The sequence below is a fragment of the Alligator mississippiensis genome, chromosome 8 (assembly GCF_030867095.1).
Source record: "Alligator mississippiensis isolate rAllMis1 chromosome 8, rAllMis1, whole genome shotgun sequence".
In the NCBI taxonomy this organism is placed as follows: Eukaryota; Metazoa; Chordata; order Crocodylia; family Alligatoridae; genus Alligator; species Alligator mississippiensis.
Genome location: NC_081831.1, coordinates 21,475,056 through 21,493,967, shown reverse-complemented (window position 1 = coordinate 21,493,967; position 18,912 = coordinate 21,475,056). Strand labels below are relative to the sequence as shown.

Below are 18,912 nucleotides of genomic sequence, written 5' to 3'. Positions count from 1 at the left end.
CTGGCGGTCCCTGCTGTAGCCTTTGCAGCCCTCGTGGGGCTGCCTGTGCCTGCTCCAGACAGCCCTGCGTGGGCTACGAGCGCCTACAGCAGGAAGTGCTGGCCACAGGGGTGGGTGAGGGGCCGCTTTTCCCTGTGCTCAGCACCAGCTTCTTCCCTGCCAGCAAGCAGGGGGTCGGGGCTGTGCGCTGCCCCCCGCCTGTACCACAGGGCTGGGGGGCAGTGGGAGTAAGCAGGTGCATGAGCCAGCAGGAGCACGGGGCCCGTACCGGTGTCCCAGGGCCAGGGCCGGTGGGGTCCAGAGCAGGGTGGCAGGAGCGTGGGGTCCCAGCCGGCAGGGGCTCTATGGAGCTGGGCCAGCTCCTCCCTTTCCCTGCTGGTGCACCCAGCCCAGCTCCACTGACCCCTGCCAGCCTGTGTCCTGCTTTGGGCCCCACTAGTGCTGGCCCTGGGACATTGGTCCCAAGATGCTGACGAGGGTGGGGCACTTGTTAAATGGCGGGGCTACCCATGCGGCCCTCGACAGCCTGCCAAAACTGGGTAAACGGCCCTCCGCCTGAAATAACTGCCGAGGTTTATACCAGGGGCGGGCTACACTGGAGTTCCCATAGCCACACCCTCCCCCCCCAAGTAAGGCTGGTACACTATAAACACAAAAGAGCAGAAATCTAGTATTATTGTGCTGTCATCCAAGTTGCTCTCTCACTGCAACATGACACATGCAAGCCAGATGGTTCTTTAAATGCCATTGTATAGAGCGTGCTAAGCAAACAGTTAATTTTGTTGTCTATAACATACTAAACAGGCTTGAGCAACCAAAGCATCTTGATTGAAAGGCTTAAACATTTATCCACAGTTCTTCTGTTAGGAGCAAAACATTTCAGATTCACCTCATTACAATCTATAATTAGATTGTGGTAGCACCCAAGGCTTCCATTCTATTAGTTATAGTACAATGCAATTAAAATCTAGTTTCTGGCCCACTGCACAGAAACATCCTATTATCATCTTGCTATAACATTACCTTTCAGACTTGGGACTTTGTGACTGAAGGAAAGGCACCTATAGGTCAGCATACTGCTATACAAGACATACCTCCTGTTCCAAGTTATTTAAAAAAAAAAAAAAAAAGTATTGATTTTGACATTCACTCTTCTCTTGCAATTATACTCAAAGGTCAATGACACTTTCTGCCCCTGCTTCGGATCCATTTTTAGCCACAATTTATTTCTCTTTTGTGCAGCCTTTCCTCTAAACTTGATACAGTTGTCTTATGAGCTCAGGTCTTATGGAAGTTGAGAAAAGTTTCCTATATTTTATCTAACAGTTCACTTATAGAAATAATGTTCAAAGAGCTTATGAAAATACTTGACCAAGCAAGATGGCTCCTCAACCAACTGGCTGCTATACAGATTTTTCATTGCAGTACCTTAGATTGATGCACTGATTCATCACTCCATAAACTGCCCATAGAACATAAGATTTCCAAATTATCTGCCGAGGGAAGAGCAACAGGGGTATGTAATGGTAGGTGTGTGTTACAGATCACCAGACCAGGAGGTAACTAGCCAAATGCCCTACTTTCTCAGGAAGAATTAGAAGGTCCCCTCCTGCTTGTGCTGCCTCCAGGTCACCCATTATCCCACTTAACTGAGCAAGGAAGATGCCAGAACCAGTGCCATTGCCTCTGCTTGCACCAGTGAGGCCTGTCCAGGCAGGACTGCTCACATTCAAGGCTTCCACCCAGGTCCTGATTTGGTGCTGTGGAGACTGCAGCTTGCAGGTTCCTTCCAGTAACAGCCAGGTGGGCGAGTGCCTGTGATGTGAGCAGTGCTTCCTGGTGGTGTCCCTCAGGAAACAGGCAAGAGCTACAGGAAGATGTGGCAAGGCTCCAAAGCATCCTCTGCCATGAGGACCTCATCAAATCGGAGGTATGCATACCCCTGGGGGTACTTGGGAAGGTCCCAGGGGGGTACGTGGCAGCAACAAAGAGAAGCTGCGGTACTTGGGAAGTGGCAGCCACCATCCACCACTCAGCATTGCAGTTCCCCTGTGCCCAAGTACCCCCACTTCTCCGCGCCACTGGGCTCGTGCCCAGCTGGCTGGGTGGGAGCGGGGCGTTGCTGACAGCCCGCCAGACACAAAGGTGGTGGTGAGGAGAAGCAGGGGTACCTGGGAAGCAGCAGCACGGAGGCAGGGCTGCTGTCATTCATCACTTCATACCACTGCCACCCAGTGCTGCGTACCACTTTCCTGCGCTCAAGTATCCCCGCTTCTCCGTGCCACCAGCTTCATGGTTGGCTGGCCAGCAGCATCCCTGCTGCTGCACGCTCACACACAGTGGCTGCCCACATCTATACACTCAGCACCACCACCATGCACCACAGGGGGAGGAGGTGCTGACATCTGGCCAGACACAAAAGCTGGCAGCACAGAGAAGCGGTATACTTGGACTTGGTAAGCAGCGCCTGGCAGTGACAATGTATAGATGGTGATGGCAGGTATGCGCAAGCTTGCCACGCTGCCAGCTTTTGGTGGCCGTCTATCAGCACTGCCCTCCTACCCCCACCGCAAAGCTCCGCATCCAGAAGGGGTACTGTGTTTTAAAAAAGGTTGAAAAACCTGCTATAGAGGAGGGGCTGCCAGAGGCAGCACTAGAGAAGGAAGAGGATGTAGACTCCCAGGAAGGTGAAAGCTGGAAGCTTGTGACTTCTGGCAGCAAGCAGAAGTCTTCATCTCCACCTGCAGTGGTTTGCCTAGAGAACAAATATGGATCCCTAGCAACAGAACAAGAGAAGCATGTTTTGTTGGTGGAAGAGGCCAGGCCAGGCAATGCATAGCGAAGGTTGGAAGGACTGAGACTACTGCTACCAAGAGGAAGCAACATGTGGTGGTATTTGGAGACTCCCTTCTACAGGGAACAGAGACATCCATCTGCCAGCCCGACCTGTTGTCTTGGGAAGTCTGCTGCTTGCCTGGATCCAAGAAGTCATGGAAGGATTACCGAGACTTATCAGGCCCTCTGACTACTACCCCATGCTTAGTGTTCCGCATTTTCAGTTTTTACCAATTTTCACTGATAAATTCCCTGATTTTAATCGATTTGTTTTTTTGTTGTTTTTTTTTTTTTTACTGATTTATACTCATTTTTCAATTCACTCAGTTTTTCTGGGTAGTCAAATCCTTGTTATCTGGGATTTTACTAACTGGAATTTCAGTGGCACATGGCACCGCACCCCACCGCTTTCTTCTCTGGCTGCAGTCACCCCCCTCCGCCCTGCTGCCGGGATGCCCTGGTGTGGGGGGAGTGGTGCACAGCTGGACACAGACATTGGGGGGAGAAGGGCACTACCCCAGCACCTCCCAGCCCACCTGGAATCAGAGCCAGGAGCCCTGCACCCCCAGGCAGAGGGGCCAGATGCAGAACCTGCTGCAGGGGAGTGGGATTGGGCTCTCCTGCCTGTCCCCCCCAGTGGGGCTCGCAGCGCCCAGGGCATGGCACAGCCGCTCCCAGGGCTGCCGCAGCATGGGATGGGGTGAATGCGGACAAGCTGCACCATGCCCCATGCCCTCTGGGGCTCTGCTTGCTCCCACTCACCCCAGCCCCTGCTACAGCGGCTCTGGAAGCAGCCAACACCAGCTGCAGAAGGAACTGTAAGTGCGTGCAGGGTGTGACTCTTGCTATTTGCACCCTGGGAGGGCTGTGGGCTGGGCCAGGCTCTTTCTGGGGTGTGCGTGCCCTTGGATCTGTGTGCAGGATGAGAGCAGGTTGCCACTGCAGTCTGGGGCCAACACCAGGCTTCAAGTGGTGTTCGGAGCACATGGCAGCCTACTCTGGTCCCGGACACAGATCCCTGGGAAGAGCCCAGCACAGCCCCCCAGCCTGCAGCCCTCCCAGGATGCGTGTAGCAGCAAGAGCCAGGCCCCTCCATCCCATGCCCACTGACAGTTCCCCCCCCGCTGCAGCTCCAGGAGCAGCCACCAAGCTGTGTTGCACCCCCCCCTGCCCCTTTTCTAGTTTCAGCCTTACTCCCTCTCTCACCACCATGAGAACGTATTATTTTCCCCAATTTAAACCGATTTTCTCTCTCCTTCTTTTTATCCAGATTTCAACCCAACGTTTCGAAGATAACCCCCCCCCAAATTTCCGTAACCTGTTGGGGTTTTTTTGGTAATAAAAACTGAAAATGCACAATACTACCTATGCTGCTCATCCATGTGGGCACCAAAGATACTGCCATGGGTGACCCTGAGCAGATCAAAAGTGATTACAGGGCTCAGGTGGTATTTTCCCGGGGCAGTAGTGGATGCATCCTGCAGATCAACAGATGATGGTTGCCGGAAGGGATTTGGTTTCTTTGACCACGGGGTGTTGTTCCAAGGACAGCTAGGAAGATAGAGGATCAATCTGACGAAGAATGAAGAACATCTTTGCACACAGGTTTGCTAACCTGGTGAGAAGGGCTTTAAACTAGATTCACCAGGGGATGGAGACCAAAGCCCTGAGGTAAATGGGGAAACTGGTGACCTGGAGGAAGCACAAGTAGGAAGGGGCAACAGGGGAGGCCTTCTTGTTTTTCCTGAGAAAGTAAGGCAATTAACTAGTTACCTCAGGTGTTTGTACATGAATGCATGCAGCCTGGAAAACAAGCAAGAACTGAAAGTCCCTGCAGTCACAGAACTATGAAAGGATTGGAATAACAGACTTGTAGGGATAGCTTGCATGACTGGAGGACTGTCATGGATGGGTATAAACTGTTTACATAAAAAAAAAAAAGAGTTATATGATTGTTTAGAGCTCCAGTATGAAACTGGAGATGGGCCTGTTGAAAGGCTCTGGGATAGGGTGAGAGGGGAGAGCAACAAGGGTGATGTTGTGGTATGTGTGTTCTATATGAACACACATACATAGATGTGTGTGAACACATACATGTGTTCATATTGAACATGTGTTCTATATGAACACACATACCACAACACGTGTTCTATGAGGCTTTCTTCAAAACAGATAAAAGAAGTTTCCCAAGTCACAAGCCCTGGTTCTCATGGGGGACTCCAAATCACCCTGACATCTGCTGGGAGAGGAATATAGCAGTGCAAACGCAAACCAGCAAGTTTTTGGAGAGTGCTGGGGACAACTTCATCATGCAAGTGTTGAGACCATCTCTTCTTGAACCGATGCTCACAACAGGGTGGGGAATGTAGAAGTACATGGCAACTTAGGCAGCAGCGACCACGAGAGAGAGAGAGAGAGACAGAAAAAAGAACAGCAGAGTAAGGACCCTAGATTTCAGAAAACCAGACTTGGACTCACTCAGGGAACTGATGGGAACGATCCCCTGGGAAGCCAGTCTGAGGGGGTAAAGGAGTCCAGGAGAGCTGGTTGTACTTGAAACTTTACTGAGGGTGCAGGAATGAACCATCCTGATGCACAGGAAGATTAGCAAGCATGGCAGAAGGCAAGCTTGGTTTTGCAAGGAACTCTTCAGTAAGCTAAAACACAAAAAGGAAACTTACAAGAAGTGGAAGTTTGGACAAATGGCTAAGGAGGAATAAGAGTATTGTTCAATTGTTCAAGTGCAAATGGAGTTGAAGCTAGCAAGGGACATGAAGGGCAACAAGAAGGGTTTCTACAAGTATGTCAGCAACAACAGAAAGATCAGGGAAAGCATGGGCCCCTTATTGAACTGGGGGAGGCAATCTAATGACAGATGATGCAGAAAAGGCTGAAGTACTCAATGCCTTTTTTATCTCAGTCTCACAGACAAAGTCAGCTCCCAGACTACTGCACCTAGCAACAGTCTGGGGAGGAGGTGAGCAGCTGATAGTGGTGAAAGAACAGGTTAGGGACAATTTAGAAAAGCTGGATGCTTACAAGTTCGTGAGGCTGGAAGTGATGCACTTGAAGGTATTGAGGGAGTTGACGGATGCGATTACAGACCTGCTGACCATTATCTTTGAAAACTCATGGCAGTCACGGGAGGTCCTGTACGACTGGAAAAGGGCAAATAACACCCATCTTTAGGAAAGGGAAGAAGGTAGGATCCAAGGAACTACAGACCGGTCAGCCTCACCTTAGTACCTGGAAAAGTTATGGAGCAGGTCCTCAAGGAATCCATTTCTAAGCACTTGGAGAAGAAGGTGATTAGGAACAGTCAGCATGGATTCACCAAGGGCAAGTCAATGCCTGACCAACCTGACTGCCTTCTACAATAAGGAGACTGGCTCTATAGATGCAGGGAGAGCAACAGACATGCTCTACCTTGACTTTAGCAAGGTCTTTGATATGGTCTCCCACAACATTCTTGCAAGCAAGCTAAGGAAGTACAGGTTGGATGAATGAACCATAAGGTAGATGGAAAACTGACGAAACTGTCAGGTTCAAAAGGGAGTAATCAATGGCTCTCTGCCTAGCTGGCAGCTAGCATCAACTAGAATGTCCCAGGGGTTGGTCCTTGGACCAGTTGTGTTCAATATTTCCATCAACAACTTGGAGGATGGAGAAAGTTTATGGATGACATCAAGCTGGGGGGAGTAGTAGATAAGTGGAGGGTAGGACTAGGATTCAGAGAGACCTCAACAACTTGGAGGATTGGACCAAAAGAAATCTCATAAGGTTCAACAAACAACAAGTGCAGAGTCCTGCACTTAGGACAGAACAATCCCATGCACCAGTACAGGCTGGGGACTGACTTTCTGCAGAACTCCTGCCCAGCCAAGGACCTGGGGGTTACAGCAGACAATAAGTCAGCGTGCCCCTGTTGCCAAAAAGGTTAACAGCATACTGGGCTGCATTAGTCTGAGCACTGCCAGCAGATCAAGGGAAGTGATTATTTCCCTCTTTTTGACACTGGTGGGGCCATATCTGGAGTACTGTGTCCAGTTCTGGGCCTCCCACTAAAAGAAAGGATGTGGATGAATTGGAAAGAGTCAAGCACAGGGCAATGAAAATGGTTCAGGGGCTGAGGCGCATGATTTATGAAGGAGAGTCTGAGCGAACTGGGCTTATTTAATCTGCAGAAGAGAAAACTGAGGGGGGATTTAATAGCAGCCTTCAAATAACTGAATGGGGATTTCAGAGAGGATGGAGCTAGACTATTGTCAGTGGTGGCAGATGACAGAACAAGGAACAATGGTCTCATGTTGTAGCAAGAAAAGTTTAGGTTAGGTATTGGGGGAGGGAGGGGGGGAAAAAAAAATCTTACTAGGAGGGTGGTAACACACTGGAACAGGTTACACAGAGAGGTTGTGGACTTTCCATCCTTGGGGGTTTTTTAAGACCCAGCTAGACGAAGCCTTGGCTGGGATGATATTGTTGGGGATGGTCCTGCTTTCGAGTAGGGGTTTGGACTAGATGACCTCCAGAGGTCCCTTCCAACCCTAACTTTCTATGATCTTATCCTTTAGTCCTCATTTTTATTCACATATTGAAGAAGAAAACCAACTTTCCTTTTTCTTTAATTAATGCACTGATTTTCTTAGCTATGAAAGGAACTAGTCATTGAAATGAAGAAAACAAATCTCTACACTTGCAAAAGTAGCTACTGCTATCAGTTCCAGGTGCTTAGCCAACAACTTCCCTCAGTCCAATTGGGTTTTTTTCCTTTAAAAGTTTCAGTACACATGTACGGGCTAGATTCAAGTAAAAATTGTATTCAAAACTATTTTTAATAAATCAAAGTTAAGTTCTAAATATTGACTGCCATAACATCAAATGTGAAAATATAACAACAGTTTCAATGCTCATTTTTTAAACCACTCATTTCTTCACCCACTCCAATACATACTACACAGGGGATTCCACTCCAGTTTGCAAACACCAATTTCTACCTTGGATAAAAAACCTCCCATATGATTAAATACAACTTGCTTCTATTCCAGTAACTTCTTTGGAAGATGAGGAGCTCTCTATTAGCCATCTAGCACATGCAAGGGCTCAAATTCACAATATTTTCTTCTATTAACAACACTGAACCTTCTGGTGAAAAGAGAAAGAAAACAGCCTAGAAAGTCAGATCTTTTAACTACTTGCCACTGTTATGCCCTCTTCTTACTAAGAGGTGACCAGTTGTTTTGAGGAATTTTTTCCTCTCTAGCATATCTGGACCCCAAACTAAACAATATGGCATCTCCATGCACAAATCAGATCTCATTTTACAGACCCGCTAAAATGTGTTCTTAATAAGTTTTAAAGGTTTCTCTTCATATATCAAAAGCCTGTTTTTCTATAGACTGCATCAAATCAGTAGTCACAACATTTACAGGAAATCTTGAGTTTGGAGCTTTCAAACACAAACACAGCAACTTTGACATGAAGATACAATCTTTGTTGGCCCCTGATAATTATGGAGCAATCAGGAAAACGCCCTGAAGAGATGTGCAGAGGATCTGATCAATTTAAGAGCTCCAAGCAACATCCACCTTAGTTTGAGCTTGAAAGCCAGATCCTAAAGTTTGGCTACATACCCCAATAGTCTTGAGATTGAAGGCACACCAAATAAGCATCATCCTCAGCTTCTGTGCAGTGGTTACTAAAATGCTGTCCCATATAAAGCTTAAGCAGAGGTCCCGAGCGCCATGACATGAAGCAAAGCAGGTACAGGCATAAGGGCCCCTCTACACATGCAGGTAAAAGCGCAATGAGATCCAATGTGCAATCTACATAACCACGCCTCCTGCCATGGCAGGATGTGCAGTTGTGGGATTGCAAATTAGATCCCACTGCACCTTAATGCCAGTGAAGGGAAAGCGTGGATCATAATTTCAGGCTCCCTCTCTGCACTGGCTCCTGCGGCTGTGAACACGGTGGCTGATGGGGTTTGGCAGGACTTGCTGCAGGGGCAGCATTCCCAACTGCCAGCCCTGCATCCAGTGCGGGCTGCAGGGCTCAAAGCATAGAGAATGCTGCCCCTAGCCTTGTTTTATCATGCCATTAAAATTGGCTGAACATGAGCTGGGTCACAACTCAAGATGCAGTTACCTGCTTAGTCGCACCTTAAATGTAAAGTGATGAGGGGGCCTAAAAGTAACATTTGCTCCAAATCTGAAAAACCTGATGGTTCCTTTTAAATGTTCAATAATTTGGAACCCTCAAAAAGTTTAAGATACTACAGCAAAGACGACCAAAGCAGCCAGAGCAAGACATCCACTGGGAAAATGCCAAAAAAACCCAACAACAAAAACCTCAAACAAAACAAAAATGAAACAAAACCACTGCTGGACCAGGAAAGCAGCAGGTACTATAAACAGGTAAAGGAAAGCAGGGCAGGGTGGGACAGGGAGGGAGGGAAAGGCAGTGAACGTTACACAACAGAAAAAGAAAAACCCACCACTTTCTATGATAGGAAGCCAAGTTCTAGTCCTGTACTTGGCAGGCAAGAAGCTGAAAAATTAGTTATCCTTTTAATCAAGGAAGCACCCAAGATTTATTCAGAGGCCAGGAGGAACGTTCTCATTGCTGTGTGTGACAGTGATGGAAGGATAGAAGATGACCCAAATCTTAGTCTAGTTATTACTAGAGCTTCTCTCCATCTGCATTATAGACCGCAACAATGCTACTCTTGAGGAGGGACAAAGTTGATGCTCCATCTCAGGATGTGGACAAACATACATTTTGAGGCATTTTAGAAAAGGGAGGTGGAACTGCTGTTGTCCTGGAGCACATAGTAGTTATGCTGTATCTTTTATGCTGCATCCTGCTGTAACAATACAAATGAGCTAAACCGCCCTAATTTTGAATCTAGATAAAAGCAGGGTCTAAATTCTTGCTGTTATACTACCCTTGTATTACTATGGAATCATGTAAACGCAAGTTAACATCTTGGACTGATGGTTTGGTTTTGTTTTTTTGTTAGTGATACAATGGTTAGCTCCATCTACACCTTCAAAAAGGGACTTTGAGGTTATATATTAGTTTCAGCTACACCCAACTGCACCTAACTAAGCATCAGACAAAGCTGCAGAGGTGGTATCAACGCTCAAGGAAGACCACTAAACTATTTGAAATTAAATATGGAATACTGCAGAACCATCTGTAGCCCAAGCAAAAATTGTGGGGGGAGGGGAAGGGAAGGAGAAGGACTGAACAGATCGATAAAGAAGAAGTATCAAAACTATCTTCTAGAACAGCAATTCACAACTGGGGGTCCGCAAGCAGGTTTCAGGGGGTCTGCCAAAATAAACTGCATCTCCCACTGCCAGCTGCACCAGTACAAGTGTGCCCTGCTCTGCCACAAGATCCCTGTCATTGCCTACTATAGCAGTGGCACCTACACCAAAGGCACCTATCAGCAGGCGGCAATAAGCACACCTGGGCAGACAGAGGGGATCCCCACCAGCACACCCACCCCATGGTACACATGCATGCACCTGGGCTCCTGCACTTCTGCCCTGGATACACACATACCCAGCCACCTTCCGAGTGCATGCACCTCTGCACTGGTTACCTCCACACCTGCCTGCCCCCAATTCATGGGTCTGGGCACACACACCTCTGCAGGTGACATGAACACCCAGCTCCCCAGTGCACTCCTCTGGGTCAGGTACATGCACACCTACCTCCCTGGTGCACATATCTCTGCACTGGGCACAAATGCATGCTCACCTCCCGAGTGCATGCACCTGGATGCCTGCGCTTCTGCACTGAGTACACGTACATCTGCCTGCCCCCAGCACACACATGTAAGCTAGTGGTTCCCAACCTTTAGGGTCGCAGCAGAAAAATTAGCCACCAACAGGACCTCGTGACCCGGCGCTGCAGGGAGTGGTGTGGCAACAGCAGGGGAGCTGCCATTACCCTGTGTGTGCAGTAGCTCCATCCTGCCCACCGCTCCTGGGCCATACGCGAGTGTGCGTGTGGGCCCTTCGTGACCCTATTGAGGGCCCCCTATGACTCTGATTTGGGCTGTGCCTCAAGTTTGGGAACCAATGATCTAAGCACACATGCACCTATCTGCTCAGTGCACACACCTGGGCTCACACCTCTGCACTGGATACACATGCATCTTTCCCCATGTCAAATGCTATTTTTTGCACCTATTCTTTTTATATTATGCACTGTGTGTGTGTTTAACTGTATAACTATCAATTTAATATGGCTTTTAATCTTCTGGATATGCAGGAAAACTGTTGTTGTGGCACAGGTGGGCCATGGCGTGTTTTTGGAGCATGCTGGGGTGGAGGTGCAGCTGAGGAAGAAAGAGGTTGAGAACCTCTGTTCTAAAGGATGGTCCAAATAAAATAAAATAAAAATAAAAATAAAATAAAAGGGAGGGGGTGGTGTGGGGAATGACCCTCAGTTATCAGTGACCATCTTTCCAAGATTTAACCACTGAGCTCAGCTTTGATACCTCCCAGTGCCCCAGCAGTTTTTCCGCTTTTGTCTTGAACTATGATTTATGGACGAGGGCCAGACCTTCTGCTGGGGTGGGGGAGGGCAGGCGAAGCAAACCAAGGAACCAAGATGCATCCACTCCCACAGATAGTTACCTCCTCCTTCCTAGTAGAGCGATTATAGCCACTTTTGTATTTTTTTTCAAAGTTCAAACACTGCATTTCATACAACTGTATACAATCAGTTCATTAAAAAAAAAGAGACTATAAGAAAAAAATTGACCATTAGAAAAATATTCTTTTTGCCTTCAAAGAAGCTACTTCTTCCTAACCATAAAAACAGCTGTTGCTGCTCTCATTTGTCTTTACTATTTAATTTTAATACTTTGCTAACTGCTCATAGCTTTGACTAACTAAACTTGTGACCACAACTCAATTTACTCTGGCTAAAGAATTAATACTATTCTTGGTAAGGGTAGCATCCATTAACACAACCCTCTTCACTCAGATCTTTAGTTTAACTCATGAAACTGTGGAATCATCTTGATCTCAAGCTCTCTTCTTTCCACGCTGAAGGAAAACTTATTTTAGTAAGATGCTGTTGCAGTAGCAATGATGTGACTCAAGAAATTGTGATAGCACAGACCACTTTTAGAGACAGCATCAATGGTCAGATTAAAGAATGGAAACAAACAAGTACCTTTTTTGGAATTAGATGAGGCATAGGTATATCAGCTACATACAAGTTAAATGAAATCATATGTAAATACATGAACTCCCGTATGGAAGTGTTATTTTTAAATTCACCACACAATCACACAATGTTTCAAAACACAGTACCATTTATTTAAATAGAAAGTGACAGGTTCTCAGTTTTATCCAGAGGAGCATTCATATCTATATTTGTTGTTCAAGTCCTCACACTGTCTACTTTGACATTTAAGGTCTTCACTGTAAGCACTAGCCCATGGTGCATATATAAATTCCTTGCTCAGCATCCAGTTTGTTTAGTTATAAAAAACAATGTGAAATATTTCAAAACCAAAACAGGTTAGCCCTCCAGTAAAGGGACTCAAGAATTGAAGAAGTTTGAGTTTGTTTGGAACTAGTGTCTACCAAAATGAGCCAAACAAACAGGTGTTACCATTTCTTTTTGGACAAGGAGTCTAGATGTAGCTTGTAGACACTCTGAGATGGCAAATGACAATTAAAATTTGCCAAAGAGAACAGATGCCAGTCTTACCATAGTCCTACAGACCTTCTTGTAACACTGACCCCATTGCTTTATTTCAAAGGGGAGGCAATTGCCCCTTGTGACTTAACTCCAAAAGGAAGATAGTGATAAACTAGATGTTTCACTTTCTATTTCCAACCCATTGAAAGAGAGAACTGTATCTTATCAGTTTATTTTAAGTAGTGAATACATTCTTTCCTGACCTAGTAAGTTTATATTGGATTCCAAAAGAAACATTTAACATTCCTACCCCTACATTATTTAAAGATACCACAACGTCTCATTACCATCTTCAACATGCAGTTAGTCAGACTAAAACAAAACAACAGTCGTTCATGCATTGTATTAATAAATGGCAATTCATTTATGTTAGATTTTGAAAGCTTTCTAGAGAACTTGTGCTAGCTATTTGATACTGTTCACTGTGTCACTTAGAGTACTTCCTCAAACATACTTAACTAGGAACACACCCAAGACTTGTCATCAGTATTATATCTTTAAAACACATCTTGGTTATAGCATTTCAGCAGAAGAATGTATTTGTTGTGTTACAGTAGCCTTTAAGACTATAAACAGTATAACACAGGAAGAGTCTATGGCCAACACAAACTGAAGGCCAGGCCACTTCCTCCTTTCCACATTAAAAAAACCCCCAAAAAACCAAATGAAGCAGTTTGGTGAATTTTGGCTAAATTAACACTACAAAGATTTCTAAAAGAACTTAATGACAAATACTTACATAGATGAGTCCAGAATAATATCGATCCTTCAAATTATGCAATACAGAGGCTTCATTTAAACAAGTTAATTCTGCCATGTCTTCCACTTTAGAGAATTTGGGGGGATTCATCTTCTGAATATCATCCTTATTGACCAATGCTTTCTTTCCATTCTCTGCAAGTTCAACCAGCACTTCATCACCTCTCTCCTCCTTGATGCTGGCTGCCTCAAAACCATGGCGCTCTGAAGGTATCCACACCAACTTTTTAGCAGTCCAGTCAGCCTGGGTGGCAGGGTTGTAGATTACAGCCCTGTCCACAAAGAGGTACCTCTCTGGGTCTTCCTGTCCGGATCTCTGCGCCATTACAGAAGTGGAGGTGTCCACTAGCAGTCACCTTGTTGGACAGAGAAGAGATACATCAGTCATAAGTAAAACGTCAGCAAATGTTATTTCATAAGTAAACCACTTAGAAAATATTAGTTAACTATTTTCTATTACTTTTTTTGGATGTCTAAGTTACAGTACATTTATAAAGGAATCCTGAAGTTACTGAGTTTAATGTTGCCAAATAAGGAACACAGTATTATTTTAGTCTGTATATAGCAGTACTATTAAGTATTAACACATGGAATGGTCTTTGTTAAAATGAGAGCGAGAACCATAGCTAGGAAGTCTGGCACCCAGGACAAAGCCCATAGCAGCAGCCTACCCTCACCATGTGCACAAATCCAGGGGGCACACGTTCCCACCCGCCTCCACTTGCCCAGGAGTACACGCAGTGGCAGAAGCCACCTTCCCCCATTCCCCGTGCTCCCCACCCCAACAAGGTGCTCATGGCTCCATCACACACCTCCCCCCGACTCGGCATCACCTGTTGGCACCCTTTTGCTTCAGCACCTAGGGTGGTCATCCCGCTCGCCCTCCACTTGCTATAGCACCGAGTCCATGTACTGTAAGCAGGGACCTCAACATGCCACAACCATAGAACAAGAGTAACTTTACATTACGTAACCTAAATATTTAAGTTACTGTTAAGTTAGAAGGAAACAGAGCCCGAGACCTACCACAAGGTGAAGTTATACCTAGTAAAAAAAACAAATACAAAATACTGCCCCCAAACTAATTCTGATTAAATAACCAGATAAAAACCACAAAGCAGTACAGTAAGATAATGTTTTTAGTCTAGCTTTAGGAAAATTTAGAGTATTTTCCTTCAGAGGTACTTATACTTTGAGTTGTGGCCAGTTTTAACCACACTCTGCTTACTTATATCCTCATGTTTCTGCTATTTCAACTATAATAAGTATTAGCTTCTATTGTTCTGAAGTTTTTCCAAACTCTCAAAACTATATAATTCAAGGTATTTTAGGTATAAACATGTAGTAAAACTGAAAACAATTTCTTAGTTACAAGTACTAGAGGGGAGCTGAGAAAGAAGTTGCTTGATAAGCACTGTTGAACTTGTATCAATCTTGTCCCTTAGACTAAAACTGTGATTCTCAGGCAGTGTGCCAAAGCACCGTGGGGTGAACTGATCCTTTTAAGGGTCCTACTGCGTGCCACACAACATTAGTACTGTTAGGTGTGCCAACATCATCAACAAGATCAACCCAGAGTTCTCAAATAGGAATTCAGTGTTAAAACATTCTGACCTGCTGCAGTAAGAGTTCTTTGCAACAGAAGAATTACTCTGTTATTTTTCTGTAGTCAAAAGATGGAGTGAAAAGCAAGGGCTGACATTTTCAGAGGGGTGCCTCATGTCCAAAAACGTTGAGAACCATTGGACTAGAAGACAGAACTAGACTCAGAAAAAGACAGTGTCTTCATGCAACTGCCATTATATTAAAACTTCTCCAACTATATAATTTTAGCTTTAAGTGCCTAAGACCAAGAAGATCAAGCCAGATTATTATTTTTTAGAATAGGGAAAAGCAAAGAAAGGAAAAAAAAGAAACTGAAGTTCTTACTACACACCATGTATTCAGGTCACTAAGTCTCTTGCTTTATTAATCAGAATTATTTTTATAGTAAATTTGAAACTATTCCAAACATTTAGGGCATTAGAATATCAAAGGATCAGCTAAGCTAACAAGTGGTTGGGTATGAACTGGACCTTCGCTACCTTTGATATTACAGTACATTGGGAGATTCAATTATTGCATACATCTACTCTCAAGTGAGCATACATACAGCTGTGTCCATATCTACAGCATGTCCACTTGATACCATGTTAAAGGAGGCTAGTGTAAAACAAGTATGAGGTCATTCAGTCAACCACAGAGCTGTGAAGCAAACAGCTTCACTTACTATATTCCAGTTAACTCTTGATCTGGTGATGCTTCTTCCAAATGGTGTGGAAGTTCATCAGTTTTGCATCAATAGACTTTTGTTAGTAGAGAAGAAAAATGAGCTGCAGGAAGTGCCACAGATGCAGGAGTTCTAGCAGATTCTTTATCTCAGCTAGAAAAAAAAGTTGTTATCCACACTGTACTCATCACTTAGGTCAAGACAAGTTTAAAATATGAGCACCTTCCACCAGATTCCAAAAAGCTACTCATCTTATATTCTAGATCATGACTTCACTCAGTAGCAGAAGGAGATCTGCAACATCCTAGTTTCCCTCCTCTGTAAGGCACTCACCACCAAGAAAAATTAAGTCTGCCTGGCAAGTTGCTTCCTATAAAATTTATCACTTGTAATATCATTTAGTCCCATTTCCCTCCAAGCTTATGTTTAAAGAAAACCAGACCTCAGAAACAAATTAAGTTTATAATCAAAATTAATCCAGATAAAGGTTATTATTCATTAGCAGAATTATAGGGTGGACATCATAATATCAGTATATTCTTAAGGAGCAGGTTAACTAGTATCAAATTGATATGCATTTTAATATTAAGGGACCACAAATGGGGGGGGGGGAGCATGGGGGATTACATTTCCATTTCTGGCATCAACTCAAAGGTTACTGGGCGACTCGGGGTAAGCTCAGTTTGCCAAAACAGGGACACCTCTACAAAAAACGAAAATCAACGATGGTTTGCTTTACTGAGGGCTTTTCACTAGAGAGTGAAATTAAAAAAAAAAAAAAAAAAATACACGTTACATTTTCACATGTAGAAATCCAGCCCTCAGAAAAACACTACAACAGACCCACATATTTCACTAACAATGAACTGCACTAGAGGAGGGCGAGCAGCGCAGAGATGGGGAGTGGCAGCGCTCAATGCAGTGGCCGCGTTTTCAAGGGCAGGAATATCCAGAGACTCTATTCTTCCTTCTCCGCAGAAACACGATCACCCTTCAACCCGTTATCGTTCTCCCAAAGCATCCGAGTGCCAGCCAGCCATTTTCCAGCTCCGGCTCCTTCCCCGATTCAGGCTCAGTAATAACACAACGACTTGGGGAGGGAAGCGAGGGGCCTACAAATCCCACTCCCCAGACGAAGGACAAAAGACCCAGCTCTGCGACTTGCACCGCGGCTTTCCCAGGGCAGACAAACCGCCCCCTCCCACCCCGCTGCCCGTGGCGTTTGCCTGCCCAAACGCCGGCGGACGGGCCGCCTCTCGCCCACGCCCCCCGACAAGAGGGACACGATCCTGGCGCGGCCGGACCCCTCCAGCCCCGCGCACCGGCTCTGCACAGCGCCCGCCCCGGGGACCCCGCGCCCGGGCTGCGGGGGGAGATGGGGAAAATGGCCACCTCGCATGATCGATCCCGAGGAGGTGGGCAGGGAGCGCGCCGCTCTACCCGGCAGCAGCAGCTCGCAGGCGGGAGAGAAGGCGGCTCCAGGAAGCGGCGGGGTCTTTGTCTGCCGAGACACCCCCGCCTCCCCGCGCCCCGCACCCACCCGGCGGCGGGGGAGGGGGCGCGCCGCCCCGGCCATCGCCCCCGCGCACAATGCGGCCGCCGGGACCCCGCCACATGCCACCCCCCGACGGCCCCTCACCTGCGCGGCACCCCCAGAACCAGCGCCTCCCGCCCAGTCCTCAGCGCACTCCGCGCTCCGCCCCCTCCTCGGGGGTCTTTTAGCGCCACTCGGACACCCCCCCTCCTCCCGCCGCCCCCACTGCTCCCGCCTACACGGGCCGCACCAACCTCTCCATTGGCCAGGAGCCACGTCCATCCAGCCCCGCACCAACGCTCATTGGTTCCCCTCAGAGCCCATCTCCAGCCAGGCCATAGCAACCTCGCCAAGCTACCATTCTAGCACCGCCCCCTCCTTTGCCCCGCCCCACAGCTCCCATTGGGTGTCTCTATCCGCCGATCAATTTAAACCTCCTCTCTCAATGGTGGGCGGTGGACGCCCGTCACGGGTGGCGGTTAGCGACAGTAGACCCCGCCTTAGTGCTGGCAGAGGGGCGGGGCGGGGCGAGGCGAGACGGCGGGTGCACGTGGGCAGTGCTGGGGCGATGAGGGGGCTGGCGCCCGGCTTCTGCCCGTCGCTTCTCCCAGGCCCGGAGGGAGCTGCGCAGGAAAGATACCCATCCCTGGGGAGATCAGTAATGAGGATCAAGGGCTTGTATAGGGCTAGCACCAGTGGCCGGGAGAGACATTAAAACAAGCCTTCCATGCAGCCTGCCCCTTCGTAGCAGTAAAATGCATGCAGTCACACACGACCAACCCGTGTCCACCCTGTGCCAACCCACCCTGGGCTGTGTCCCCTCGTAGCCCTCTCGGTGTCCTTCGTCAACTTGCATTCCAGTGTTTACCAACCTTTTCCAGCCCGAGGCCCATGTGCGCTAATAAAACGTTTTCTGCGACACATCTGTGAAGGGATTCCCCATCCCCATACTTAGAAGCTCATACCTCGCTTGTTGCTGTGGTAAAATTTGGTGGCACAGCTGTTCAAAGGCTCGCCAACCGCACATCCCTCACAGCCAACGCGTGCCGGAGTCTTCTGGGACTCTCCTTGACGCAGCTTAACCGTGAGTGAGAGGCGGCCGGAGAACTTTCTTCTCATTATTCCCAAATTCCCACAGCCCATCAGGGAGCTCGCACCGGTTGAAAAGCGCTGCTGTATTCAAATCCCACCCTTTTCATCCCAACCACCGCCACTTGGGGCTTGGATAGATAGACATGCATTCGACCCCATCCCGCCTCTCTCTTGGATGCAGGCTCCTCGGGCTTGCTTGCGAATTCTGATCTACAGAGCTGCTGTAGCGGTGTCCATGGACTACATAAAGTCTTGAGATAGCTCCATGCATGAAAGTGTAGCACCCATCCCCGTGCTCCTTCCTGTGTAGATGCTTCAGGGACGTACTCAAGGCCAGCTTAAAAAAAAAAAAAAGCAACATTGATGTTAACTAGTGGGAGACTATCACCCAGGACCGCCTCAAAAGGAGAAAGAGTCTGCTGCTGGCATCTCAGTACTTTGAAAACAAACAGGAGATGGAAAAGTGGGAGCAGCAGAAACAGCGTGTTGCGGATGAAATCAAGAATCCAGCGCCACCCACCCTGCACGGAAACACATTTCTAAGCTGCAGTAGAGTCTGTCAATTCCAGATAGGCCTCATCAGCCGTATTCAGACACACATAAGACAATCGTGGAAGACAATTATCTTCGACTGCAAGGGATTACTGCAGAAGAACTACATAAAATGCACTTCACTCCTGAAAGGATATGCAAC

At 47.0% G+C, this 18,912-nt stretch overlaps 1 protein-coding gene across 7 annotated transcripts in view; it reads right to left on the bottom strand.

Annotated features, from left to right (window-relative positions):
• The window catches only part of MYH10 (myosin heavy chain 10), a 144,219-nt gene extending 126,899 nt beyond the window's left edge, over positions 1-17,320 (bottom strand). For 4 of the 7 annotated variants that reach the window (XM_014596011.3, XM_019485706.2, XM_019485708.2 and 1 more), the window contains exons 1-2: positions 17,232-17,320; positions 13,304-13,679 (exon numbers count right to left, since the gene is read on the bottom strand). In XM_014596011.3, the coding sequence (XP_014451497.1) occupies positions 13,304-13,648 (345 nt within the window). In that variant the 5' untranslated portion in view covers positions 13,649-13,679; positions 17,232-17,320. Of the gene's footprint in view, positions 1-13,303; positions 13,680-15,592; positions 15,746-16,984; positions 17,086-17,231 lie in introns of those variants that run through there. The other 3 variants (XM_019485704.2, XM_059732205.1, XM_019485705.2) reach the window with 3 other exon arrangements.
• Positions 17,321-18,912: the final 1,592 nt, after the last annotated feature.